This window comes from Bos indicus x Bos taurus, chromosome 29 (assembly GCF_003369695.1).
Source record: "Bos indicus x Bos taurus breed Angus x Brahman F1 hybrid chromosome 29, Bos_hybrid_MaternalHap_v2.0, whole genome shotgun sequence".
Classification (NCBI taxonomy): Eukaryota; Metazoa; Chordata; class Mammalia; order Artiodactyla; family Bovidae; genus Bos; species Bos indicus x Bos taurus.
The window spans coordinates 22,230,721-22,258,713 of NC_040104.1; the positions used below are offsets into that span (position 1 = coordinate 22,230,721).

General features: G+C 48.8%; 1 protein-coding gene across 4 annotated transcripts in view; it reads right to left on the reverse strand.

Moving 5' to 3' along the window:
- Positions 1-27,993, reverse strand: part of PKNOX2 (PBX/knotted 1 homeobox 2) — a 298,614-nt gene that overhangs the window by 27,179 nt on the left and 243,442 nt on the right. For all 4 annotated transcript variants that reach the window (XM_027532932.1, XM_027532934.1, XM_027532931.1 and 1 more), the window contains 2 exons: positions 23,909-24,080; positions 9,740-9,928 (listed from right to left, as the gene is read on the reverse strand). In XM_027532932.1, the coding sequence (XP_027388733.1) occupies positions 9,740-9,928; positions 23,909-24,080 (361 nt within the window). The remainder of the gene's footprint in view (positions 1-9,739; positions 9,929-23,908; positions 24,081-27,993) is intronic.

Below are 27,993 nucleotides of genomic sequence, written 5' to 3' on the forward strand. Positions count from 1 at the left end.
GGTCTTTGCTGGGAGGTGCTAAGAGGCAGCTGAGTTACATCAGTAAAGGAATGAAACAGAGAACCTCCTGGGTGGAAACTGTGGTCAGGGGCCTGTGCTGACCACAGCTTAGCTGGGACAGAGAAGAAGCAAAATATTGGCATCTCTGGGGTCTAGAGAAGTGATATTCATCTCTTTGTTGGTGTTGTTGTTGTTGCTCAGTTGTGTCCGACTCTTTGTGACCCCATGGAGTGTAGCCTGGCAGGCTCCTCTGTCTTCCACTGTCTCCCAGAGTCTGCTCAGAATCATGTCCATTAAGCAGGTGATGCTATCTAACCATCCCGTCCTCTGCTGCCCCCTTCTCCTTTTGCTGGCAGTCTCTGACATTTGTAAATATGAGCTGTTTCACAAACCTGCCTGAGCACTGGAGTGTTTTTAAAGACACAGATTCTCAGGGCCATTAAATGAGACCATCAGCCATCTCGTGTTTCTTTTCTTTTCTTTTCTTTTTTTAGTTGTTGGCACGTGGGATCTAGTTCCCCGTCCAGGGATTGAACCGAGGCTCCCTGCCTTGGGAGCACAGTCTTAGCTGCTGGACCACAAGGGAATCCTAGCAGTCTGTGTTTTTAAAAAACCCCTCTCAGATGGTCCCAAAGATCAGCTGGGACTGAACACCACATTTTTATTACACACACTGAGTATCAGAGAACATTCTCTCACTGCACTATTTCATCTTAACCTCACCACTACCTATGGGGTCAGCAGAGGAGAGAATTCCCAAATATCGTCGATTCTGTTCGCCTGAGGAGGAATCAAGGTCCTGAGAATGGAAGTGACATTCTTGAGTCACATAGCTCTTGAATCCGGGTCTTCCAGTCCCAAGTGTGGCACGGATGCTGCGGTGGGGAGATGAGCTTTGGAGCCAGTCAGCCAGGCTCCAAGGTAAGCATGGTGTCTGGCACATTTAGGCACCTAGTAAATCATTTCCCACTTCCTCTGGCTGAGGTCACTCCACTAGGGAACGGCACAGCCAGGGTTTAAAACCTGTCCTAGAAGTCGCAGAGCCTTGAGGGTTCCTTACTTAGCAACAGCAGAGGTTCACCCAGAGTTGCACACCTAGCCATGGTGGTCAGTGCCACGTGCCCTGTGCCAGCTTCCCTGCCCAAATGGTGTTCCTGGTCCAAGGCCAAGCCACAGAATTCGAAGCTGCAGTCTCTGTCCCAGACGAGCCCCGTGACTTGACTTCGCAGCTATTTCTGGTCCTGCCTTAGTCTCCAGCCTGCCAGAGCCTTGTCTCTATGGAGACAAAGGGACTGGGTCTCTGGGGACCACCTCCTGGTCTTTTCTGAAGGAGGAGCTACTATGGCAGCAGCAGGAGCCCCCTGGGGAGAAGACGTTGGCTAAGCACACAGTGTTATTATCTTCTTGACAGCTTCCTCCTGGGGCTCATCACACTCCAAACCAGGTGGATGCTTCTCCATCTAGACCCAAACAGAGCTGTTTCCTGCCAGGCTCCTTGGCCCCATAAAGAGGTGAGGGGCACATGTGGTACTTTCAGTGACATCCCAATATCCGGGGTCTCACATCCCTTGAGTTGCCCAGGAACCAGGGGCTGAAAGCTAGTTATCCAGCCCAGGAGTTCTCTGCCGTGTTCAGGAGCATGGCAGGGGTGTCCCCAAGCCTCTGGAAACTGCCAGAAGCCTAGGAATCATGGGCATTCTTCCTGGCTTCTCTGCTGGAGCTGTTCCACTGGGTCTCTTACTTTCTAGTAGGAAATGGGCCAAAAAGCTGAAAGCTTAGAGTTTCCCAGGAAGGACATCCTTTAGGGCGGGGACCAGATGACCAAGAGGTCAGATGGAAACCAATGAGCTGGACTCCACAGGCCTCATCTCTCTCCTGCTCCTTGTGTGCTGTTTCTCAGAGACACAGGCTGAAAGCCCCTCGGGGAGTGGGGCAGAGAGAGGCAGGAGAGCAGCTTACGACAGCTGAGAACTTGCACTCCTCGACACCGCCCATGGGCCAGCTGCCAGGCCCTTGGGCCCTGGGGCCATCGGTCATTCCTTCTGACCCACAGTGGTCACTGGGTGAGTTCTACTCCACATTTCATTTCTGGAACAAAAAAAGATGACTTGTTCAAAAGGAAGCCCTTTTGAACTACGAAAAAGTGAAGGGCTCCATGATTACTTTTAAAAGCAGAGGGTGGGGTTGGGGTTGGAAATAAGCTGGCATTGGCTGTGAACTCTGACACTGTGGTCTGATGTCAGCCCAGGGGGAGGTATGTCAGCTCCTTGGACTGTCTTCCTTCACTGTTATTAAGGGGAGGGCTTGTGCTGCCTGGGAAGACTTAATTTCCACTCAAGGAAGAAATTCCTGGAACAAATTGTGATGGCAGGAAGAAATGAAGAGTGAAGGAAAGAACTGATTAGAGTTTTCCTTTTAGTTGTTTTGCAATAGCTGGAATTTTATCTTATTAGGATGCCTGCGAAACAGGGGAGTGAATTGGATGAACTCGCAAAGGCCCTTCCAGTTGGGGATTTTAGAAAAAAACACCACCACTCCCTGAGATGTATTGTGAGTGGGTGGAGGGTATGCGGGGGCGGGGCGGGGGGGGGGGGGGTGGGACAGCCAGAGCGGGCGGCCCCAGATGTCTGCCATCCACCCCCAGGCCACTAGGGGTCTCTGCTGATCCACCAGCCCAGACGTTTCTCCCAAAGCCTCCCCAGCCTCCTAGGAGGACCGGTTTGCGCCTATCTTGCCTGGGCTGGGGGTGGGGAGCCAGTTCTGAGAGCCTGGGTTCTGCTGGGAAGCTTGTCCTGACCCACTCGGGCATGCCCTTGGCCCATCCTCTCAACTCCTTTTTAACGCTTCCTGTTGGCTTGGCACACTGGGCACACAGCAGAAGGCATCTTTCTTATACATGTGTCTTTTCCCCTGTTTGGTTGCAGGGTTTTTCTTTTCTTTTTTTCTTTTAGGGAAACAGGGGTCTTTAAATTCCCCCAAGCTACCCAGCACAGCACTGGGTGCCTGATAGACGCTCGGTAGGTCGGCGGCCTGCCTGAGCTGAGGTCTGGACCTGCTGAGGAGGTTACCGTTGTCCCCAGGCACCCCATTCTTGGCAGTGTCCCTCCATTTCTGGCAAAGCCAGCGGGCTAAGAAGAGTCGGGTTCCCGAACCCAGGAAGCCAGTCACATGTAAACAAGCCACCTAACCCCGTTCCTCTTCCTCTCCTGGTGGGAGCTGACATCTCAAGGGAAAGGCACTTGGCCTGCAGGGACACGCAGCAGCTGCCGCTCTTAAGGAACCCTCCCTTGGAAGGAGGGAGCCGCTCTGGTTTCCGAGCCTGGTAGGGCGGCCTTCAGCGGGTCCTGGCCCCTGAGCTGGAGGGTGGGTGGGGTCGTGGGGTGGGGGGCTAGGGACCCAGGAGGGACAGCCTTAACACCCATGGAGGAAGAAGGCAGTGGAACTCAGTGTCCTGTCACTTGGGTTGGGGGTGTCCCCTTTCCATCTCAGTAGTGACCCTGCAGAGTGGACCACCACTCCCACGCTCGGCCACGACGCAGAACTTCCAGGGGCTGGCCTGAGGTGTTGGCCCTCCACCCCCTTGGCTTCCTGCTAATCCTGGAAATGCAGACTCCCTGTGGGTCAATCGGCAAGTCCCCTTCCCCAGGCGGGGGTGCACTGATAATGCCCTTCCTGTATTTTTAGAGAGCAGCCCACCTGCGGAGTGACATCTGGTGGGTGAAGCCTGGTATCTCAAAACTCTGCTCTCTGTGGCCTCTCCCCTCCCTACTTTCAATTAGCGAACCCAAATTCTTTCTTCTCCGCAATTGCTTTCTCACTTGCTCTCTCATCCCTGATTGACAACTAGACAGGGTCATGGCTCCCCACTAGGGGTCCAGGAACCCTGGTTCTCCTTCCTACACATCTCTGAAAAAGTAAAAGGACCTAGGAAATGAAAATGGACTCTGGAGGACTCCATCCCTGACTCTGTCGCTTATTAGGCATGGGGCCTTGAGCCTTAACTGCCCTGAGTTTCCCTTTCCTTGAGTATAAAGTGGAGAAAAGAATGTGCACTTTGCAGGCTGGTTGTGATGAGTGAGAGAATGTGTGTCAAACACCCAGTACACACAGTGTCTGAGACCAGGGAGCTCCATAAACGTGGACGTTTTCTCCCTTTCCTCTGCCAGTTCTCCCTTGAGCAGCTCAAGAGGTAGCAACTTAGTTCATTTATCTCCAATGCGTCTTCCAGCCTTAACCCATTGCCCACATTCTCACTGAAGAACGGAAGTCTTTGGCAGTTACGATGATCAGACTCAAGGCATAGCCCCCACAAATCTGGCTGCAAGATACTCCATTTGCAGTTAGAGATTGTGTGGCAGTGGTTTTTATGCCCTTGGAACTGAGCAGGCTCGGTAGATCCCTGAACAGATGCTTGAGGCGTGAGTTTCCCCCTAAACCCTGGCCTCTTTGCTCCAGGGACTGTTCTCTTTGTTCCTCCCCTTCTCCAGACTTCTCTTTACACTGGGAACACTCACACCAAGAGCTCCTAGATTGTCTACTAACCGCCCTCCACTCACCTGAGTGAAAAGAAAAAGTGAAAATGAAAGCTTTAGTCACTTAGTCGTGTCCGACTCTTTGCAACTCCATGCACTATAGCCCACCAGGCTCCTCTGTCCATGGATTTTCCAGGCAAGAATACTGGAGTGGGTTGCCATTCCCTTCTCCAGGGGATTTTCCTGACCCAGGAATTGAACCTGGGGTCTCCCACTGCAGGCAGATTCTTTACCATCTGAGCCACCAGGGAAACCCCAAGCCTAACTACCCCAAGCCCCTACTGGCCCAAGCCTGCCTGAAATGCTCCCTCCCTCAGGAGGTCCTCCCAAAGCCAGTGAAGCTACAGCTTCTCCAATCACATTAGCTTTGGAAATTCTCCTGCACACCTATCTGATCCCTCCTGAGGTTGGCTCAGTCTGTCTCTGGGCTGGAACAGACCCTGGCCATGAGGGTATACAGGTGGGGCCTGGTCTTTCCCAGCGGGAGGTAGAAGGATGCTGAGAGGTGACTGGGCAACCTCAGGCCACGTACATGCTTCGCTCAATCCAGACCCCTTCCAGCGGCTGCTTTCCTGTCCTTCCTCAGGGTCCTCTTGCCCCTGAGCACTGTATGCTCACAGAACTTATCTAGATCTTCAGGTGGCTCCCTCCCACTGAGGTTGAGTGCTCATCCTGGAAAATTCACAGTGTTCTCTCAGGACCTAGTGCAGTGCATACAGTAAGCGTCCCTCCAGTGCTTGGCAACTGAGTGAGAACTGTGGCTCAGCCTGATCTGCCCTGGAAGAGAGCTGGGGTTTAATCTCCAAGGCGAAAGACGGTTTAAGGTTAAATGCAAGCTTGGCGTGAGGGTCTCTTCAGTGGAATCAAGGAAAGTGAAAGTGTTAGTTGCTCAGTTGTGTCTGACTCTTTGAGACCCCATGAACTGTAGCCCGCCAGACTCCTCTGTCCATGGGATTTTCCAGGCAAGAGCCACTGGAGTGGGTTGCCATGCCCTCCTCCAGGGGATCGTCCCAACCCAGGGATCGAACCCAGGTGTCCCTCATTGCAGGCAGATTCTTTTACAGTCTGAACCACCAAGGAAGCCCCTGGAATCAAGGAAGAGGTTCCTTGCTAAGGATCTGCCCACACAGGAAGCCTGGGCTCTGCTGAGTAAGAAGCTAGGATGTCATTAGACACAGGCAGGGCAGGATGGCTTCCTGGGGAGGGGGAAGACCAGGCTGTGGTCCAAGCCCTTGGAAACCCCAGTTTAGCTCTCCTGCTTGGACGAAGCAGTCTCCTCCACTCGGCACTCCCATTCTACCCCCTATAGAGAAAGCTCAAGCATCGAAATGGAAGGCCACGTGGGGAGTATGCCCAGACCCCATTGTGCCAGATGAGGACACGGTATGGCATCCGAGAGAGGGGGACCAATGTGAGAAAAAAAAAATATCTCCCACTTTGCAACACAAGACTGGATGATCAGCACACAGGCAAAAGCATGAGCCAGCACTTTGCAACAAAGCTGGCGGGCGTCCGGAATGTTGATCCCGTGGATCATGTTCCGGAGGGGAGACACCCCTCCCCAGGCCAGGCTGGCGCGCACTGCGGCTATTTCAGGCTGGGGGGGATTAAGGTCGAACCATGACGAATGTGTATGCAGATACACACACACACACACACACACACACTCACACACACACACACACACATGCTCCTCCTCTCTCCTTTCTGGTGCTGATTTCCATGCTCAGACCCCAGGCCTGCCTCCTGCACTGAGTCTCTCAGCCCCATGGGGCTCTCCTTCCTGGGGAGGCCCAGGGCCAGCCCGCACCCACCTTAGCAAGGAAGAGATGGGGGCCTGGGAATGAGGATGGGGCGACACACACAAGGCATCCTGCCCACCTTCTCCTCTGCACACCCCAGGACACTGCGCCGACCCCGCCCCGGCCCCTCCCCCCACTGCTGTCACCATCTCTCTTTCCATCTCTTTCTGCCTCTGTCTGTCTCCAGACTCACTTTCCTCTTCCTTGTCTGCGTCTTTTTGTCTTTGTTGCTCTTTTCCTCCAGTTCTTCATCCTCTCTGCACCTCCCTCTCAAACATGACCCTTGAGACCTACTGTATAGCATAGGGAACTCTGCTTAATGTTATGTGGCAGCCTTGGATGGGAGTTTGGGGAAGAATGGATACATGTATATGTATGGCTGAGTCCCTTCGCTGTTCACCTGAAGCTATCACAACATTGCTAATCAACTAAATGCCAATATAAAAATTAAAAGTTTGAAAAAAGAATATAAGACAGAAAAGCAAAGCATACCCTTGATATTTGCCTTTCTTTCCCTCTTTCTCCCTATTTTTCCTTCCCTCCTCAGCCTTCTTCTTGCCTCTGATTTTTCTCTCTCCATCTTTCTCATCATATTACGTCCTCCAACAGAAAATTATTGGTTAACTACCATGCACCAGACTCTGTGTGGTTACTGTCGGGTATAGATATAATAATACATGAAATCCCGTCTTTGCTCAAAAAATGTTTGTTATCCAGGAGAGGAAAACAAGGCTTACACAAGTGATGATGATGCAAAGTCACATGTGATATTTACCACATAAATGGCCCGCCATGCCCAGGAGTTAGCTGAGAGAAAGGAAAGTCCAGCTTTGAGGTGGGGCGTCCAGGAGGCCTCTATGGGGAGGGCAGCCTTCTTACTGCCCTTGGCAAAGAAGCTGGGTTCGGTCCTGCAGAGGTGTGGGGACATCACCCAAACACACGGGCATGGAAAAACAGTGACCTAGGAGGGCCTTGAATGTTACGTGAAAGGATGTGAAAACCCTGGGGGAGCTGGTGATGGAGTTTTTGAGCAGGAGAAGGGCTTGAACAGTGCTTTAGATGATAAAGCCAGCCGCAGAAGCCTAAGAGGTGTGCGGGTGTGAAAGCGTGTGTGTGTGTGTGCGTAGGAGGGCCTCGAGGTAGCCACAGAAGAGCAGAATAGGAAGCTTTGACAGTAGCTCGTGTGTAATTACCTTATTCACCCACTGAAGCCTGAACCGAGGAGCTGGGGGCAGAGACAGGAAACGAAAGGGGCGGTCTAAGAAGCGGCGAACAGGACCACCTCGCCAAGTGTCTTCTCTCTTTTTCAGTGTCTTTGTTTTTGTCAGATTGTCTGAGCTCCCCTTTCTAAGCGGATCAGAGGCCTTTCTGCAGCGGTCACCCTAGGGCCAGCTCCACTGTCAGGCACCGATGTGATGCTTGCAGTGATAGAGATCAAAGTTCCTTCCTCTTCTCTCTAAACTCAGAGGCATTGGATGCTGGGATCCCCCAGGAAGACTGACTTCTGCAGACAGTATCGCCCATGCCTGGTTCACCCAGCACCCACGTTATCCTTCTCTACTAGTGTCTCCCAGTGACCCTGCTTCCTGCAGGACGAACCTGTTGGCCCCGGGACTCCAACATTTCGGAGGCCCCTGAGGCTACTAAGCCCCCTGGCCCTCCTTTCTTTCCCCTCTACCCTGGTACACCCTCAATGCCAGAGCTCGAGTTGGGGTTGGAGGGCCCAGAAGGGGAAACCTGGTGCCTCTCCAAGGACCTGATTATTTCCAAAGACTTGTGCTAATTTTCTGATATGATCCTCACATCTCTGTGAGGCACTAAATCCTCATTACTTTTCCTGACCGATGCATTCTAATTAGATCAACACTTAAAACAAATTCACAATAGCCACAGGATGGCTTTCCATCTCATTAACTCCTCACTTATTATTTTCATGAAAATTACTGATAAAAATGTGCATCTCCATTTGGTGAGGCCTCACAGCCTCCTCGGCTCCTATCTTGCATCTCTCCCGTCACCGGGGCTGCGCAGCGTCGCCATGGTAACCCACAATAATAGAAACTAATAAATTACAAACGAGATGCTCGTTGAGCAATTATTGTCCTCTTTTATGCAAGTTTCTTGCTAATTTTGATCATAAGGGAAAGTACAATAAGACTCTGAAGGAATGAGTCTATTTCAAGAGAATATTAGCAAGCAGAAGCCTGGGCGGCGGAGTTTAGATCTGTAATAAAGTGATTTGGTGATTTCAAGCAAAGGGAAGAGGAAATAAACTTCCTGCCTCGTGTCTCCTGCAGTACTCACTACTGAGTCCCCCAGAGATCCCCTGGGGGTGGGTTCGATGTGACTTTTGTGGTCAACATGTACAAGGCGTGGCTGGCCTTCTAGAGGTCACCCTGTCCCTTCCCCTGCCTCTGCCAACCTAGAGAAATAGATGATATGTGTTGGTCCTTAAAATTTACAGGTTAAAAATGGCATCACCTTTCTTTGGCACTCTTTCCAGCACATTTCATCAAGCATTCTTAGAAAGTTCAACTGTATCCCCAAGCCTGATTGTCTCATGGGTAGAAGGCTACTGCAAACCTCCTGTGGGATCTCCATGTGCCTGTCCTGGACTCAGAGCTCAGTGGGAGAAGGGGATGAGCCTAGGGCTTATATAGACACCAGTGAGTTGGAAAGGTATTGCCAGGAAGCTTTTATAGTTCATAGGTTTGGGGGGAATATTCTGCCCTGGAGAGAACCCATTCTCTCCTAGAGCACAGAGTTACTGTTTCCACAGCTCCCGGTTCCCAGGATAAAGGTGGCAGGTGAATCTTGAGAGGAGGGGGTGACTTTAGGTGACTTATACAGTGGCCTTGAACCACAAGGAGACAGATGTGCCAGGGTGGGGTGAGCAACTAGAGAATGATCGGGGAAAAGCTGCCCCTTGGGAAGCTTCTGTATTCTTCTATTGAGTGGAATTCAGGAGAGGACCACTTCCCCCAAACCCTCCTGCCCAGAACACAAGAACTCATTAAACCAAAGCCCCTGGAGAATCCGAGGGGTGTTGCTGGCATGTCTGATTCCATTCCCAGCTCTGTCCTGCCTCATCCTCCAGCAAAACTCTCCATCTCCTTAACTTTTGTGCTTATTTCCTGCAATTTCTTGGACCCGGAAGCCAGGAGTCGCTTTGAACATTGTCCCTCTCAGATTTAGTCATTTTCTAGGGAATATTGATGCCCTGGCGTGGTGAGCACTGGGCTTTCGAGGGTCTGGCTGCCTGAAAATAGCAGGAGGAATGGACCAGAGGATGCATCTCATGATGAAAGGATCCAGTGACTCTAAACCATTTCCCTAAACCACGGGACCTTCTGATACCTGGCTTTGGAGCCTGGCTAGGAGTGAGGACCCAGTGCTCTGTGTTACCTGTGAGTGAAGGTTTATGGAGGGCTGGTTGGGGGAGTAGGGTCCCCCGAGGTCGTTCCTGAGCAGATTATCACTGTGCATCTTGGTTTTGAGGCAGGTGATGTACCGGTTACAAAAGTCCTTGCAGAGTTCATTGACTTTCTCCAGCTCCAGCAGGTGGATCCTCAGCACCTGGATCGCCTTCACCATCTGTGGAGAGGAAAGATAGGTGAGCTCAGGTGTGTCCGGATTCCAGTCCCCTCACTGTCTTGACCCTTGAACCCCAAGCACACCAGCAGAGAGAAGCCCTGCTCTGGCGATGGAGGATTTAAATTCTCTCTGTGGGTACATGCAGATTGTTAGCTTGTATTTTTAAATGCACAGATTTTTTTTTTTTTTACTTAAAAAAAAAATCTATACACAGCTACCCTGGGTCTTTGTTGCTGCACGCAGGTTTCTCTAGCTGCGGCGAGAGGGGGCTACTCTCTAGTTGCGGTGCCCGGGCTTCTCATTGCAGTGGCTTCTCTTGTTGCAGAGTGCAGGCTCTAGGCACTTGGGCTTCAGTAGCTGTGGTATATGGGCTTAGTTGCCCCGAGGCACCTGGAATCTTCCTAGGCTCGGAATTGAACCCATATGCCCTGCATTGGCAGGCAGAGTCTTATCCACTGGACCACCAGGAAAGCCCCTGTTTACTTTTTTGAGCCTCCTGTTATCATAGCTGTAATGAGGGCAGATGTGCTATTCTGAGAACAGCCTTAGAGATGGAAGGCCAGGTTTCCAGCTCTGGGCCTGCCTGTCTGTGTGGCCTTGGTCAAGTGCGTAAGTTCTGTACCTTACTACCTGACAGCTGGACGCAATGACGCCCTTCCTGACAGCTGTGCAGGATTGCAGAAAGGAGCGTCTTAGGGAAGGCACAAGATTCGAAGGGTGTGGCCCTGAACCGGCATGAGGAAGACAGGGATCAGAGCTTCTGGTAAGAGCCCCAAGAGGCCAGGGACCGGCTATTCTTAGACGCGTGGTCTGAGGGCCTCATGTGACGCCAGTCACCGTGCAGACACCCCATCAACGCTTGTTGACTGACCGCGTCATCCAGCGTGACTGAGCTGGGCGCTGGGATACTCAACTGTCTGCGCTGGCTTTTTCCATACCCTTCGGGTGGTTGTACGTGAGCCTGCCGCCTCTTCAAATGGACCTTCCTAACCTTTCAAGGCAAGAGGCTATTTCTCAATTGAACCTTTTCTTTTTATTGTTGCTATTATTATAAAAAGAAAGCACTATGGGAAGTAAGGAAAACAGAGGATGAAAAAGGCTGCCCTTGACCCAATCACCCTAGAACATAATGGGTTTTCTGGGGGAGGGGTTCACATGCACATATGTCAACACAGTTTCAGTCACTTGGCACACACAATTTTGTTTCCTGTTTCTCCCCTTAGTTTACCAGATGTGTTTTTCTAAGTGGCAGCATTATTTTCTCTATTCTCGCTTCTAGCCTGTGGGTTTCTAGAAGGGAGACGTGGCATCTAATTTGCTTATCCTGTTATTGTGGTTATTAACACATGTGGATACTGAGTATATAGTTCTCGAATGGGTAAAAGTTATTGAGTAAATATATTTTAAATTATTGCATACCATTCCATGCAATAATAAAGATAATAATATAATAAAATAATGAAAAAATAATAAAAATTCCATGGGGCTTCCCCGTGACTCAGACGGCAAAGAATCTGCCTGCAATGCAGGAGACCTAGGTTCAATCCCTGGGTCAGGAAGATCCTCTGGATAAGGGAATGGCAACCCCCTCCAATATTCTTGCCTGGAGAATTCTGTGGACAGAGGAGCCTGGTGGGCTTCAGTCCATGGGATCACAAAGAATCAGACACGACTTAGCGACTAACAGCAATAACATATCATTCCATGTGTGTGCCTTACTTAGCCAATTCCTTATTGTTGGGCATTTAGGTTAATTCCAATTTTTCAACTTTATAAAAAATGTTAAGTGAGTATTTTCCAACTTTACAGCTTATTAATCCTTCTTCATTATTTCCTTAGGACAAGATCCCAAAAGTGATCGGGAAAAAAAAATCTATGGACATTCTTTTGGTTCGTGGTAGATATGGCCAAATCACTTTTCAAATAAAGATGTTGGAGCAATTGGCCATCTACAAGCAAAACAGTGGATTTTCACATCTTACACAAAAATTAACTCAAAGACCAAAACATAAGGCATAAAACTGTAAAATTTTTAAGAAAGAAAAAAAAGAAACACAAGAGAAAATAATCAGGACAGAGGGCTAGGCAAAGAAGTCTTAGATTTGACACCAAAAACATGACCCAGAAAAGGGAAACTTGATGAATTGAAACTTATCAAAGTGTAAAATGTTTGCTCTTCAAAAGACCCTGTGAAGAAGATGAAAAGACAAACTACAGAACAGGAGAAAATATCTGAAAAACACGCATCTGACAAAGGACTTATATCTAGAATATATAAAGAACTCTCAAAACTAACCAGTAAAATAACAAGCAATCCAATTAGAACATGGGCAAAAGACAACATCAGACATTTCACTGAGGAGGATACATAGATGGCAAATAGCCGCATGAAAAGATGTTCAGAATTACCAGGGAAGAGTCTTCTCTGGCGGCTCAAATGGTAAAGAATCTTCCTGCAAAGCAGGAGAGCCAGGTTCCATCCCTGAGTTGGGAAGATCCCCTGGAGGAGGGCATGGCAACCCACTCCAGTACTCTTGTGTGGAGAATCCCACGGACAGAGAAGCCTGGTGGGCTACAGTCCATGGGGTCACAAAGAGTTAGATACAACTGAAGTGACTTAGCACACATGCATGCATCATCAAGGAAATGCAACTTACAACCACAGTAAGGTGTCACCACACACCTATCAGAGTGGTTAACATTAAAAATAGAGATAACACTAAATGTTGGCAAGGAATTAGAAACTGGATCACTCATGTGTAACTGGCGGATATAAAAAATGGTCCAGCCACTCTGGAAAACAGCAGAATAGTTGATTACAAAACTGAATATATACCATCCAGCTCAGCAGTTGCATTCTTGGGCATTTATCCCAGAGACACAAAAACATGTGTTCACCTCAAAACGTGTATATTCAAAGAAATCTTATTTTTAATAACCCCAAGCTGGAAACAACCAAAATACACCTCAACAGGTGAATGGATAAAGAAACTATGGTACATCTGTATCATGAAATCATACTTAGCAACAAAAACAAACCACTGATATACTCAACTACTTGGATGGATTTAAATGGAATGATGCTGAGAAAAAAAGCCAGTCTCAGAAGGCTACATACATAATGCCATTTATACAACATTCTTTTCTTCTGTTTTTATATATAGAACATTCTTTAAATGACTAAATTGTAGAGATAGAGAACAGGTCAGTGATGGCTAGGGGGGATGGTGGGGGAGGGAGGGAGGGACTGCTCTGTATCTTGACAGTCGTAGTGTCTCCATGAATACACACGTGACAAAGTGGCACAAACTAAACACACACGCATACCGCTATGATGATGCGTAACACTAGTGAAACCTGAATAAGTTTGGCGGTCATACCATTGTCATTTCCTGGCTGTGAAACTGTCCTCTAGCCATGCAGAAAGGGAATCAGGTCTTCGCTATACTAATTCTTACAGCTGCATGTGAATCTACAGTTACATCAAAATAAAAAGTAAAAAGAAAAGGTGGTTGCCTTCCAAGACGATTGATGCTGACATAAGCCATGTAGAGGCGTCTTACGTTAATCCCACGCTCCTAGCTTTTGGCCAACATCTTGATGCCCAGGAAGTCTTGTAAGGGCATCGCTCCCAGAGAATCCTATTGTCCAGGTGTGTTGGCCACACCCTCCCTGAGCCTCATCAGCATTTCAAGTGGAGAGTGATAGAGGAGCCCCCAGACTCTCATCTGGATTGTCTAATAGGTAGGGATTCAGTTCAGTTCAGTTGCTCAGTCGTGTCCGACTCTGCAGCCCTATGGATTGCAGCACGCCAGGCCTCCCTGTCCATCACCAACTCCCTGAGTTTACTCAAACTCATGTCCATTGAGTCGGCGATGCCATCCAACTATCTCATCCTCGGTCGTTCCTTCTCCTCCCGCCTTCAATCTTTCCCAGCATCAGGGTCTTTTCTAATGAGTCACTTCTTCACATCAGGTGGCCAAAGTATTGGAATTTCAGCTTCAGCATCGGTCCTTCCAGTGAATATTCAGGACTGATTTCCTTTAGGATGGACTGGTTGGATATCCTTTCAGTCCAAGGGACTCTCAAGGGTCTTTTCAAAAGCACCAATTCTTCGGTGATCAACTTTCTTTATAGGGACAGGGATTGTGCTTGGCTAATTAAAGGTTCTTGGAGAATTAGATGAAGTATCACTCAGAGGCAGAAACTGACAAATACATATTTTCCTCAGTAATCAATGTAAAGAAATAAGAGGAAAACAATAGAATGGGAAAGACTAGAGATCTCTTCAAGAAAATTAGAGATACCAGGGGAACATTTCATGCAAAGATGGGCACAATAAAAGACAGAAACGGTATGGACCTAACAGAAGCAGAAGATATTAAGATGAGGTGGCAAGAATACACAGAAGAGCTATACAAAAAAGAACTTAATAACCAGATAACAATGATGGTGTGATCACTCACCTAGAGCCAGACATCTTGGAGTGTGAAGTTAAGTGGGCCTTGGAAAGCATCACTACGAACAAAGCTAGTGGAGGTGATGGAATTCCAGCTGAATATTTCAAATCCTAAAAGATGATGCTGTGAAAATGCTGCACTCAATATGCCAGCAAATTTGGAAAACTCAGCAGTGGCCACAGGACTGGAAAAGGTCCATTTTCATTCCAATCCTAAAGATGGGCAATCCCAAAGAATGTTCAAACTACTGCACAATTGCACTCATTTCATAAGTGGGCAAAATAATGCTCAGAATTCTCCAAGCATGGCTTCATCAGTATGTGAACCAGAACTTTCAAGCTGGATTTAGAAAAGGCAGAGGAACCAGAGATCAAATTGCCAACATCTGTTGGATCATAGAAAAAGCAAGAGAGTTCCAGAAAAACATCTACTTCTGCTTCAATGACTGTGTTAAAGCCTTTAACTGTGTAGATCACAACAAACTGTGGAAAATTCTTCAAGAGATGAGAGTACCAGACCATCTTACCTTACCTACCACCTTATCTGACCTGTATGCAGGTCAAGAAGCAACAGTTAGAACTGAACATGGAACAACAGACTGGTTCCAAATTGGGAAAGGAGTATGTCAAGGCTGTATATTGACACCCTGCATATTTAGCTTATATGCAGTGTACATCATGCAAAATGCCGGACTGGATGAAGCACAAGCTGGAATCAAGATTGTCAGGAGAAATATCAATAACTTCAGATATACAGATGACATCACCCTTATTGCAGAACATGAAGAGGTACTAAAGAGCCTCTTGATGAAAGTGAAAGAGGAGAGTGAAAAAGCTGGCTTAAAATTCAACATTCAAAAAACGAAGATTATAGCATCTGATCCTATCACTTCACGGCAAATAGATGGGGAAACAATGGAAACAGTGACAGATTTCATTTTCTTGGGCTCTAAAATCACTGCAGATGGTAACTGCAGCCATGAAATTAAAAGGCACTTGCTCCTTAGAAGAAAAGCTATGACCAACTTAGGCAGCATATTAAAAAGCAGAGACATTACTTTGCCAACAAAGGTCCATCTAGTCAAAGCCACGGTTTCTCCAGTAGTCATGTATGAATGTGAGAGTTGGACTATAAAATAAGCTGAGCACCGAAGAATTAATGCTTTTGAACTGTAGTGCTGGAGAAGACTCTTTAGAGTCCCTTGGACTACAAGATCAAACCAGTCAATCCTAAAGAAAATCAGTTCTGAATATTCATTGGAAGGAACGATGCTGAAGCTGAAGCTCCAATACTTTGGCCACCTGATACAAAGAGCTGACTCATTAGAAAAGACTCTGATGCTGGGAAAGATTGAAAGCAGGAGAAGGGGATGACAGAAGATGAGATGGTGGGATGGTATCACCGGCTCAATGGACAAGAGTTTGAGCAAGCTCTGGGAGATGGTGAAAGACAGGGAGGCCTGGTGTGCTGCTGTCCATAGGGTCGCAAAGAGTTGGACACAACTGAGAGACTGAACAACAGCTTTCGATAGGCACCAAGAACTAGATATCTAGTGCCTCTATCAGTACAATCTCTCTCAATTTTAAAAAATATTTGCGTATTTGTCTGAGCCAGGTCTTAGTTGCACTATGTGGGATCTGGTTCCCTGACCAGGGATCAAACCAGGTCCCCTGCATCGGGAGGGTGGAGTCTTAGCTGCTGGATCAGCAGGGAAGTCCCTACAACCTCCCTTAATTTAACATTATTATTTCGACAAATAGTAAGTCTCATTAAATGCCAAACGCTGTACAAGACCTCTCACTCGAATAAGATGCCAGTCAGCTTTGTCTTCTCCAGCCAAAATAATCCTAATTCCTTAAACCTTTCTTCTTTTTCTCCTCCCTCTGTTCCTTCTTCCTTCCATCCTTTCATTTCTTCTTTCCTCTTTCTCCGAGCTTTCCTTAACTGGACTTTTTCCTTTTCAATCAACATTTACTCACTTTAAAATCTTTCTGTGAATACACACACATACACACACACACACGGGAAAGTACACATACCTATAGTCGATAAATACTTCTTATGTAAAAAGAATCAGAAAATACAATTAAATAGAACAAAAGAAAATCTACACAGAATAGCTTTGCTCAGATGAAATACACGTGCAATGTGTTTAAATCAGATATGATGCACAGTGGCCGAAAGTGGACCTACCTTTTGGTTTAATGAAGCACAGGTGAAGGATTACTTTTTTATGAGATAACAGACTTGGTTTAAAGATTTAAGAACATAGAGTAAATCACAATGGTATTCCAAGGCAATGAATATGTAGGATCTATTCAGTATTAGAGAAAAAAGTGGGCAATGCCATTAATATGGGGCAGCTGCCTGGCAGAGCACAAAGCCTGTGGGATTTACCGTCAGCCCAGATTTGAGCCCAGGCCTACTGTTTACAGATTGAGTGACACTGGGCTAATTCCACGACTTCCCTTAGCCTCAGTCTTCCTCATCCCTGACTCACAGGATTTGATTAGGGCTAAAAGAGATAATAATGTGAAAGTGCTTTATAAACCACAGGGAACCAAAGGCATATACATTTTTGCAACCTCTTTTAATGATTTCTAATATCCTGTTGGCTTTTCTATTGCTATTCCATTTTCAGAGAGTGGAAAAATAATCATCCCCAGTTTTTTCTTCTATATTTATGTTTCGTGAATCATCCTCTAGCTTATTTCTAATGCAATTTTGGGTTTTTGCCTCTAAATCAGAATAAAACTCTGGTGTATTAAACTATTTCCCTAAGTGATCGATGTCATGTAAAAGGTTATTCCAAATCTTCTAGTGCAATGAAGAGTTCCATTTAATTTAATATCATCAACAACTGTGATGAATGTATCCTTAATTCCTTTTCTCCCAGTTTGGCTTCATCTTTTAGCTTCTCTCCCCACCCTTCTCTTTCAAAATACTAATTAAAAAAGCAGCCCTCTTTTTCTAAGTAGCATCCTTCACTAAAGCAAAACAAGCTGCACTCTTACATTTTAGTCTCATATAGCACACGGGCCCCACATGCGTGTGTGTGCTCAGTCGGGTCTGACTCTTTGTGACCCCGTGGACTGTAGCCCGCCAGGCTCCTCTGTCCATGGGATTCTCCAGGCAAGAATACTAGAGTGGGTTGCCATTTCCTCCTGCAAGGGATCTTCCTGAACCAGGGATCACTTAGGTCTGAACCTGCATCACTTAAGGCTTCCTGCATTGGCAGGTGGATTCTTTACCCCAAGGGCCACCTGAGAAGCCCGCATGGCCTCACAAGTCTCAGGAAAGCCCACAGGATGGGACGAGCCTCTCTTTCTCCGGAAAGTCCCTTGGTGTGATGTCCTAAATCTATTATTTTCTGTCTGAGTATTTGGAACCAGACCTTTAACTTCATCTGTAACATGTAAGCTGATCAATAATACACCAAAGAGCTGTTGTGAACAGCTTCACATGGTTGAATGAAACCATGTACACGTGTGTCCTGGGCACACAGCAACTGTGTTGTATGTCGATTATTTACATCAACGTGCCCCTCCCTCCTCCATCAAGCACTTTTCTGAAAAGTGGCCTCTCTTGTAAGCTTGCGACCTCTTCATTTGATAATAATAAATCCTTGCCTTTCAAAGCATTTACATACATAGCATTTTACAATATGCAAAACGCTTCTCTCTCCATTACTTCATTTGAGTCGCATAAACCTGCAGACCCACAGGCACGGTTATCATTCTCCTGGAGAACAGGAAATCAAGACCCAGGGGTTAGGTAACCTGCGAAATTCCAGGCAGCAATTAGGGAGTAGCTCTGCCCTGGAGGGTAGACTCCTTTTTCCCTCTCCTTCTTCTGCATTTTGGGAAGCTGGAATAGTCTGCTTCACGTACAGATGAATCGGTAAACATGCATTCCTTCAAGTGCTCTGAAGTGCTTCCTGTGTGTCACTAGGGCAGCCGGAGAAGGCAATGGCACCCCACTCCAGTACTCTTGCCTGGAAAATCCCATGGATGGAGGAGCCTGGTAGGCTGCAGTCCATGGGGTCGCTAAGAGTCGGGCACGACTGAGCGGCTTCACTTTCACTTTTCACCTTCATGCATTGGAGAAGGAAATGGCAACCCACTTCAGTGTTCTTGCCTGGAGAATCCCAGGGATGGGCGAGCCTGGTAGGCTACCGTCTATGGGGTCACACAGAGTTGGACACGACTGAAGTGACTTAGCATAGCATAGGGCAGCCAAAGCTAAAATCTAATTGGGAATTTTTCCAGGCCAGCCCAGCCTGGCCTGAGCAGTTGGAAGGGTGGGGTCCCTGGAACAAGGCCTGGAACATGGAAGAAAGGTGAAGACCAGGGGCTAGAGACTGCCAGATGACTGAGGAAGAGGACGAGCACTTAGGGAGGCTGCCACGCAGGACAAGTTAAATACTTTTAAGTCACAATGTGGCACTTCCCCCGCCTCCTCCTCAGACTCTGGAGAGGCCTTGTGGTTCAGGGAAAAGAGGTGGGCTTCAGGAGCTAGACAAATCCCAGCTCTGTAACTTAGTGACTACAGGGTTCTCAGTCTTGGATTCTCCCTTCTGTAAAATGGGTATGATAACCCCTCCCAGGGCTATCTCGAGAATTAAATAGCAGAGCTGGGTGCTAGGAAATAGTGGATTTTGGAGGCTGAGTCTGGGGCCCTCCACCTTCTGGGATGCCCTGCAGGATTCACATGATCTCTGTACTTCCTTGTTCTCATCTGTAAAATGGGATCATAACAGCAACTCCCTCAACATCATACTGAGGATGGAAGGAGATTTGGCCAGAAAAGAACTAAAGACGAGTGCAGAGGAAGTACTAAGAAAAGACGGCGTCTAGGGCCGCATAATTGCTGAGTGTGGGCCAGGGCTCCATGCCTGTATTTGACTCACGTTTGAGCTGCGTGGTCTTGAGCTATGATTTCACCTCATGTCGCAAGATCCTCATCTTAGTGAAAGTCGCTCAGTCCTGCCCAACTCTTTGTGACTCCGTAGACTGCAGCCCGCCAGGCTCCCCTGTCCATGGAATTCTCCAGGCAAGAATACTGAAGTGGGTAGCCATTCCGTTCTCCAGGGCATCTTTCCGACCCAGGGATTGAACTTGGTTCTCCTGTGTTGCAGGCAGATTCTTTACCATCTGAGCCACTAGGCTTCTCTCATCTTTAAGCCCTCTCATCTTAAAATAGGGATAGTAATAATCTGTGCCTTGTGGGTCTGAAAAGAGGATTAAATAAGATAATACAGGTGTAGTGTTTAGGACAACGGCACCTGGAACCCAGTAAGTATGCTATAAATGTTATTTATTACTGGCTTTGATTATTATTTCCTTTCCCTGTTCTGGGGTCTTGTGGGATTTTCTACTCCTGTCGAGGTGAAGAGGGTCTGGACAGAAGGCAGGAGGGAATGACTCTCTGAAGGGGTGCTGCCTGGGGTCCCTGTGGACCCATGGCTCCAGCCTGCCTCCTTCACGTGTCTCCATATTCACAACCTCTGGCCTCTGCACCCCACCCCCTTCAAAGAGGGCCCAGGGGCCTGGGGGGCCCCATGTTGGAGCTGGCTTTGCGATCAGGCAGCTCTAATCTGTCCCGTGAGCCCCACCAGAGTCTCATTAAAACGTGCCCCATAAATGTTAAAAAATTTACACATAAAAAAATTCCATGCATGAAACTGAAACCGTACGTTTTACAGCCTCAGTTTGAAATCTTGCATAATATATAAAACCTCGGCCCTGCACTGGGGGCCCGTAAATCAGATTTTATAAAACAAAAAGCTTTTGCCTTTCAAAGGGGTTTGGGGAACTTGCAAATTTTACAAACTGTACCAACTGCCAGTCAGAGGCTGCTGGGCCCAAATAGGGGATCGATGGGCCAGGTGACAGAGGGCTGGTGAGCACTGGGGTATGTGTGTGGGAGTTGGAGCCGGGGCAGGGGGTGGGGAGTGTCCCTGGGGGAGCTGACCAGGGGAAAGCCACCCCCATGGTACTGAAATGGGGAGGTGGAGAGGATCAGGGAGTGTGTGTACCAGGGGGAGAGATGCTTATTTTTTTATTTTTTATAATTAATGTCATATGTTTTTATTATTCAGACTTGTACTCCTCTTCACCTTTCACATCAGGGTTGTTTTTTGTAAGATGGTCATTTATAAATGAGGGCTTTGCTGCCCCTGGGGAAGCAGAGAGGTGGGTGATGGAGTGGAAGGAGTCAGCAGACCTGGGCGCTGACAAGTCACTGCCCTTCTCCGGACTCCAGTGTCCCCATCTGTAAAATGGACACGCTGCTCTCCATGCTTGGGGTTTTCCCCCAGTGTTTTATGATTCTAAGTTTATATTCCGGCAGCTGGCTAACTGAGAAGGAAGGTTCACTTAGAAACCTACACTCTGGGAACCTCTCTGGTCTCTGAACATCTCTGGGAGGGCTTTGTCAGCCATGGTTCCCATGGGAACCTGTCAGGAGATCGCAGGAGCCAGGGAGGTGGACACAGCGATTTGCTTGGATGGGAGGAGAGGGACCAGCAGGAGCGGGGAGGACCCGTGTCCTGGGGGGTGGGATGCCTGGTGGGGCTGGGGAGCAGGCAGGATCTGAGCCGCACTCCAGGATCCAGGGTGGGACAGTTTGGGGGGATCCCAGTATCCTCGTGACAAGCCCATCTGTGAAAGTCAACATTCAAGGGCAAAGGAAAGCCGCCCTGACACACATATATATAAAAAATAAATCTCTCAATTATCTCAGCTCATTTGCTTGGGGTCTCATTTTATGTCCCTGCTCCGCTGCGCAGTATATCTGTCCGGATAAAGAGTTACAGTCCGCTGGGCTACGTGTGCGGGGTTGTAAAAAATACAGATGCCAAATTAACTGGCTGTGGCACTCGGCAGCTGATTGAGCTGATAATGACGCGATCTGACCTTTTTCTAATTTCTAATTATGTGCATCTCGGCAGTGCCGGCTGCACGACTCTTGTTCTAATGATGGCTCCTGTGGTCGGCCTCCTCACCTCCTCCCTCCTGACACAGGACCACACGTGGGATGGCAAAGGGCATTGCCTGATCCCAGCCCCAACCCCCTGAAAGTTTCAGGCTCTCCGCCACATGGTCTCTCTGATGGCCTGGAGGTGAGGTGAGGCGGCTGGAATGCCTGGCCTTAGTGATACTGCATTTGACCTTAACCTTCTGGATGCCACGCATTTTCAAAGGCCATTTAGTTCCACTAGTCATGGCATTTATTTTTCATGACAGTCACAGGAGGCAGGTGTACTGGCTCTACAGATGGGGAAACCGAGCTTCAAAGGAGCTGTCGTCAAAGTCTCCCAGAAGGTGAGCTTGGCCTCGGGTCCTTGGCTCCTTCAACCACCTCCATTTAAATAATTGACCCATCCATCAGTCACTGACTGTGGCCAACTCCCCCAGGTAAACTCCTCTGGGTCCATGTGAGGGGTGGGCGGTGCTAAGCCTGCTCCGCCAGTGGGCGACTCCCAGCCCATCACTTGGGATAGAAGCCCAGGGAGCACCAGGGGTCTGGGGCCACTGGGGCACCTCCTCCAGCAACCCCACCCTCAGATCAGGCATGGCGCATGGTGGATACTACCATGTCTTGCTGGATTAGATGAAGAAATCTGAGTCTTTCCGTGAGCAGACCCCTGAGAGACCCAGGTAGTGTGGGCCAGGGGAGAGCATGGAGATGGTCACTTTTTGGTATTTCCAGGCTGTACTCTTGGGTTGGCCAAAAAGTTTGTTCAGGTTTCCCCACCACATCTCAGGGAAAAATCCAAATGAACTTTCTGACCAACTTAATAGAATAAGAGGTTGTGGGGCTGGGACGGGGAGGGGGGGGGTCTTCCAGAACTCACCACTGCAGGTGGCAGTGGGCAAGTTTGTGAGGTTGGTTTCGCCAGGACTCCTACTTCTGAAAAAATGTATATTCTTTCGTATTACTCAGCCTATTTTAGGTATTTCCCACCAATTGAGGCCTCAGCTTCTTTGGGGGGTCAAGTGAAGGGAGTGTTCATTCCAGCTCCCACACAAACGGCTGCTTCACATCCTGGCCCCATGACTGCTGCAGGGGTAGCTTCTAAAGACCTGATTCACAATTGTGGTTCTGAGATTTTGATCAGATGAACAGCAGGGCAGGGGCAAGTCTGCCTGCACTAACTGTCCAACCAAACGGAGAACCTGCATGGGGACGATTCTCCCAGGGGACCTGAGAGATAGGGGACTGCGTTACCGGGAAGGATGTTAGCTCAGTCACAGCCAGGAGCCGAGCAGAGGTGCACCTGGGGCTCCCAGAAACCTGCACTCATGCTCCTGACCTTGGCCAAGTGCATATCCTCTGTCCTGTATCATAACACCATAACACTTCATAGATTTCCGGGCAAAAGAGAGGGGCCTCTCCTGGTAGGGCTGCTGGACTCCATAAAGTATCATATTCAACTCCTGAGAGAAGCGGTGGGGTGGGTCATTCACAACATAGAATAATACCCAAGTCATTTAAGTCTGCTCTGCAGATGCACTGCATGTGTGCGTGTGTGTGTGTGTGTTTCTTCCTTCCTTCCTGGAGTCACATTTGCTTTTCTAACTCTGTTTCCCTTTGGGGAGTAGGTACTAACTAAATTCTGGATGGAGGTCAGCCCTATAATCAATCAACTTGTGGAAGACATATTTTCAGAGTTTCCAAATTTACCATGCACGATCTGGATAATCCACCCACAGCAAAATCAAGAATCGTGGTTAATAATCCCAGGATAACTGTTGTCACGATGAACAAACAGAGCGGTCTCTCCAGAGCTCTTTTCTCAGCAGGACTCCCAGGGCTAGACGAAGAGTTAGAGTATCATCTAATCTATTGGCTCCCAAGCCTTACTGAAGATTGCAGTTGTCTGGGAAGCCTTTAAAAATGTACGTGTGCAAGTCCCACTAAACTTACTGAATCCTGGTTTCCAGGTGGAGGGGCCCAGGAGCATGTACTTTTTAAGGCTGTAGTGATGATCTGGATGACAAGCTAGGCTTGGGAGCCTGATCTACTGTATCCTAAATGGGCAGGACATCTGCTGGTCTTCTCAGTAGAGAAGCTGGTCTTCGCGTCTGTTGCTTCCAGTCTTCCTATCTATCCACTGATGTGCTTGAATATGCATGTCACCCTCCTCCTTCACAATGTAGCACATGGCCATCAGCTCCTCTCTGGGCAGCCCAAGACAGATTTCCCAACATGCCAGGATTCCAGCCCTCGGAACATTCTGGATGCCATGGCCCTCCCCTCCTCCCGTCTGCACTGCAAGAGGGTGGGAGGTGATGCTGGTGCTGTGGGGGAGGAGGAAGGCAGAGCTTTGGCAGCATCACCAGTGTGTGCAACTCTTGGTTAAAGGTTCTCAGCTGCTGGAACACCAAGGCCTGCCCACAGCGGGGAAGCACATTTCTTTGTTGAGTGAATAAATGAAAGGATTGCTTTTGGGGCATTTGGAGGGGATCAGAGGGCGGGACGACCCTAGCCAGGGTGGGGGTTGGAGGGTCTTTACCAGATTGTCCAGTTCCGGGTCATCGCTGAAGAAGGGTTTGTGTTCCTGCTCCTGCTGGTGAACGAAGTTCTCGATGTCCACATCGAAGCTGGCGGACGTGATGCACTCAGAGCCCTGGGTGGCCTGTTCACATTTCTCAAACAGCAGCGTCAGGAGCGGGAAAAGAGGATGCCTGCAGGGACAGCGAGAGCTCACACATGTGCACTCAGAGAGCTGCTGCCATCAGGGCTTCTAACAGTGCAAAAGCCTTCAGGGGCCCACCTCACCTTCCCATCACCTCTTCTCCCAGGGTCTCACTCCTGGAGGAAGGCCCCGTCCCCACGGTCTGCCGGGACAGCAGCATTTCATACCCTGGCACAGAGGATCCAACCTCCTCATTCCTGGGGCCTCAGTGGCTTCTGTTCCTCCCCTACTGGGAGCCTAACTGTTCTCTTTGTCTAGATAAATTGTGTGGATATTTGATGAGGGATGCTGGGTATAACTCTTCAAAGAGGTAGGTGTCCATTTCGGGCTCAAGGTCAACTGGGGAAGGAAATATGGGAAATGTCCAGAAAAGTCCTAGATGTAAACATTCATCGTTGGTCACAGATCCACACTTGGCTGTGTAGAGTCAGCCAAGGGCAGTACCTGTGTGTTTGCAAGTGTCGATGGGGGTGGGGGTGGGGGCGGGGAGGAGGGTGTGTGTGTGTGGACCTGGCTACTCGTCACATGTGGAGGGCAGATGTCCCCACCCATCCTGCCTCTGCTGGCTGATTCAGTTTAGGTCAGACACCCCACTTACATGTGACAGCTCCCTACACATTTCCATCAACACCCACTTAGCACAACTGCAATTAAATAATAATACGCATCATTACTTGGCCACTGTTTTTCCCCAAGACTGTCCCTGTCTCATTGATCATTGTATCCTTAGGACCTTGCCTTGACACTCACAGCAGGCACTTAATACATATTTGGTGACTGACAATGAACTGATGAATGAAGAATATGTGAGCATGAGCATGTTTGACGACACGGGTGGTTCTGTGATGGATGGAGTGAAGTGCTGACCTGGCCGCTCTCTAGGTCTTGGCTTCCACATCACCAACTCTGCGAACCTGCCCTGACTGCCCGACCCTGAAACCTACACAGACCTGGCTTGTTTGCCTTACCATCTGCCTTCCTCACTAGACTATCAGCTACATGAGGGCAGGAAGCAAGCCCATCGTAGTCTTCACTCTCTGCCCAGAGTCTAGCAGTGACTGTACGTGATCCGAATAAACATTTGTTGAATATACATGTATGCTATGTGTGAGATGTCATTTGCACATGTAAGTGCATCTCATTCTCATTTCTCTGCAGCCTGAGTGAGCAGCTCTGTCTTCACACCCAGCACCTGTGCGTGTGCTTACATGGGTGTTGACACTGGACTCTGGAGCCCCATTCTCCCCACTGTGGTTCCCAAAAGCATATGCACATCCCTCTCTGGCTTCTCACTGAAGTCCCCTGGGACCACGAAATCTGGCTCCTTTCTTTTTGATGAAAATCTGTTTGCTGGGGGAGGAGAAAGCATGTGTCAGGCCTGGTCCCCAGGCTCCTGGGGTAGCCAGCACCACCCAGCAGAACTTCCTGCGATGATGAAAAGGTTCTACAGTCTCCACTAACTAACCGAGGCCAGCGGACACTTAAAATATGGCTGCCGTGATGATACGAATGAACTGACTTACAAAGCAGAAACAGACTCACAGAGAATGAACTTCTGACTGCCAGCGGGGCAGAGTGGGAGGAAGGATAGTTAGGGAGTTTGGGTTGGACATGTACACACCGCTGTACTGAAAATGGATAACCAACAAGGATCTAATGTAGAACACTGGAAGCTCTGCTCAGGGTTATGTGGCAGTCTGAATGGGAGGGGAGTTTGCGGGAGAAAGGATACATGTATATGGACGGCTGAGTCCCTCTGCTATCCACTCGAAACTATCACAACTTGTTAATTGGCTATACTCGAATATAAAATCATAAGTTCAAAAAAATGGATGCTTTGCCTAGGACCTTGAATTGTTAGTTCTAATTTAACTAATTTTAATTTAAATAGCAACATATGGCTAGTGGCTACCATATTGGAGAGCACGAGAAATCTTGAAGAGGAAACCCAACTACGCTTCTTCCAGCAGGAACACTGTGATTAACCACGCCAAGAAGGAATGAACAGCCAGCCTACAGAGTGTTTGTAGGCAGATGGGGAACCCCTATGAGCCTGTCCCATCCTGGGATTCTAATAATTCTGGACAGAAAGGCAGAAAGTGCTGAGACCCATCCACACCCAAACCCATACCTGCTGGTCATTCTACCCAAGCTCAAGGGCAGGGGGCACGGAGGGGAGGTGAACTCCTGTCTCCGATGAGCCACCTGGCTTGGCAGAGCTGCGCTTGGACACTGCCGCCCTGACTCTTGGTTTGGGAGCTGATGCACAAACAGCTGGGCTCCAAGGCTGCAGGCTGGGTGATAGCATGGAGAGAAAAAGGGTCACTATCCGAGGCTAGCCCATCTGCAGCCCCCAAATTGCTAGAAGATCTACTCAGCCCCCTCAGGAAGCTGGTGGGAAGACAATGGGTTTGCTCAGCCAGCCGCTGAAGACAAAGAGAAAACCAGGTGAAGGGGTTAAACTCCAGTCTAAGTCTTCATTTGCAGCCACTAATACCGCAGCATATTATAGTCTAATCTAACCTGATCCCAGTTTAATGCAAGATTCTCCTGGCCCTGAGTGGAATACCAAAGAAAGCCTCCGCGGCTGTGATTTAAGCAGAGCCCTGCAGTAGTTTAGCTGAGGGACATGAAAGGCAAATTCCAGACGGTGTTATGAATTATTGCGCCTTATGAACCTTCCTACTCTCAACAGATGCCTGCTGCCATTTAAACAGCCACTAGATCAATTAGGAATGAAAGGCACAAATCGACTCTGTACAAGGGCACTAAATTACCAGGAACTAATAATCCGCAGCATCGTGCCAGGTGGTGGGGGTGCAGCCCGCCCCCCCCACCCCCACGGCAGCGGCTGGTCACTGCACGTTCCTTTCTCACGGGTTGGAAGGAGGGTGGGCAGCTGCTGGAAGGAGAGGGGATGGTGTGTGTGTGTGTGTGGGTGTGGGTGTGGGTGTCCATGCATGCATGTGCACCTAGGTTGAATGTAGGCTGTCAACAAGAGCAAGTGTGAGTGGCGTGTCAGTGGACTGTCCTGGGTGCTTTTATTTGTGTGCACACATGGTGTTATGTCTTGCGGGACGATGCACATACGGGTTGTGTGCATGGAGCTGGGGTGCAGGGATCGTGTGCTGTGAATACACTGTGCATGTGCCCTGTGTTATATGCAGTGTGTGTGTGTGAGCGTGTGTGTGCTACATGTTATTTATATGCAGTGTGTGCGAGCATCGTGCGTTCTGTGTACACAGTGAGTGTGGCATGTGAGGCAGGGAAGAGGGAGCTGCTGGTGGCTACATCTCCCAGCCACCAGCCTTGGGGCTGAGGTGGCAGCAGGAGGCAGGCTCCTCGGCTGCTGTCCTGGCCCCTTCGGACAGGTGAGTGGTCAGGGAGGGCCTCTCTGAGGAGGTAGCATTTGAGTGAAGCCTCCAACGATGAAGAGGCACTCAGGCAAAGATCTGAGGGAGGGGCGTTCCAAGCAGGAGAAGACCAAAGCACTTGGGATAGAAATGAGTGTGGTGTGTGTCTGGAACAAAGTCCAGGTGTGTGTGGCTGCAGTAAGGTAGGCGAATGGAGGGAGATGGAGTCCAAGAGGTGAACTTGCAGATCACGGGGCTCACAGTGAAGTGGGCTTTCAGGGACTGGGGTGGAGGCTCTGTCCCTTCCACTGGGGGACAGTGTACACCTTCAAGGCAGAGCTCTAGCACTGCTCCATCTTATAAGCATCTCACCAGGAGGGGACAGATCTCCCTGCTGTGGGGGGTGTGTGTGAGAGAGAGAGAGAAGGAGAGAGAGAGATGAAGGCATACCCGGAAGTGTTTTCTATGACTTATGTCAAGTCTCAGTAGAAGAAAACCTGCTTTCCTTCCTGGTCCTGCAAGTGAAGGGAGCACCTGTAAGCCCAGAGC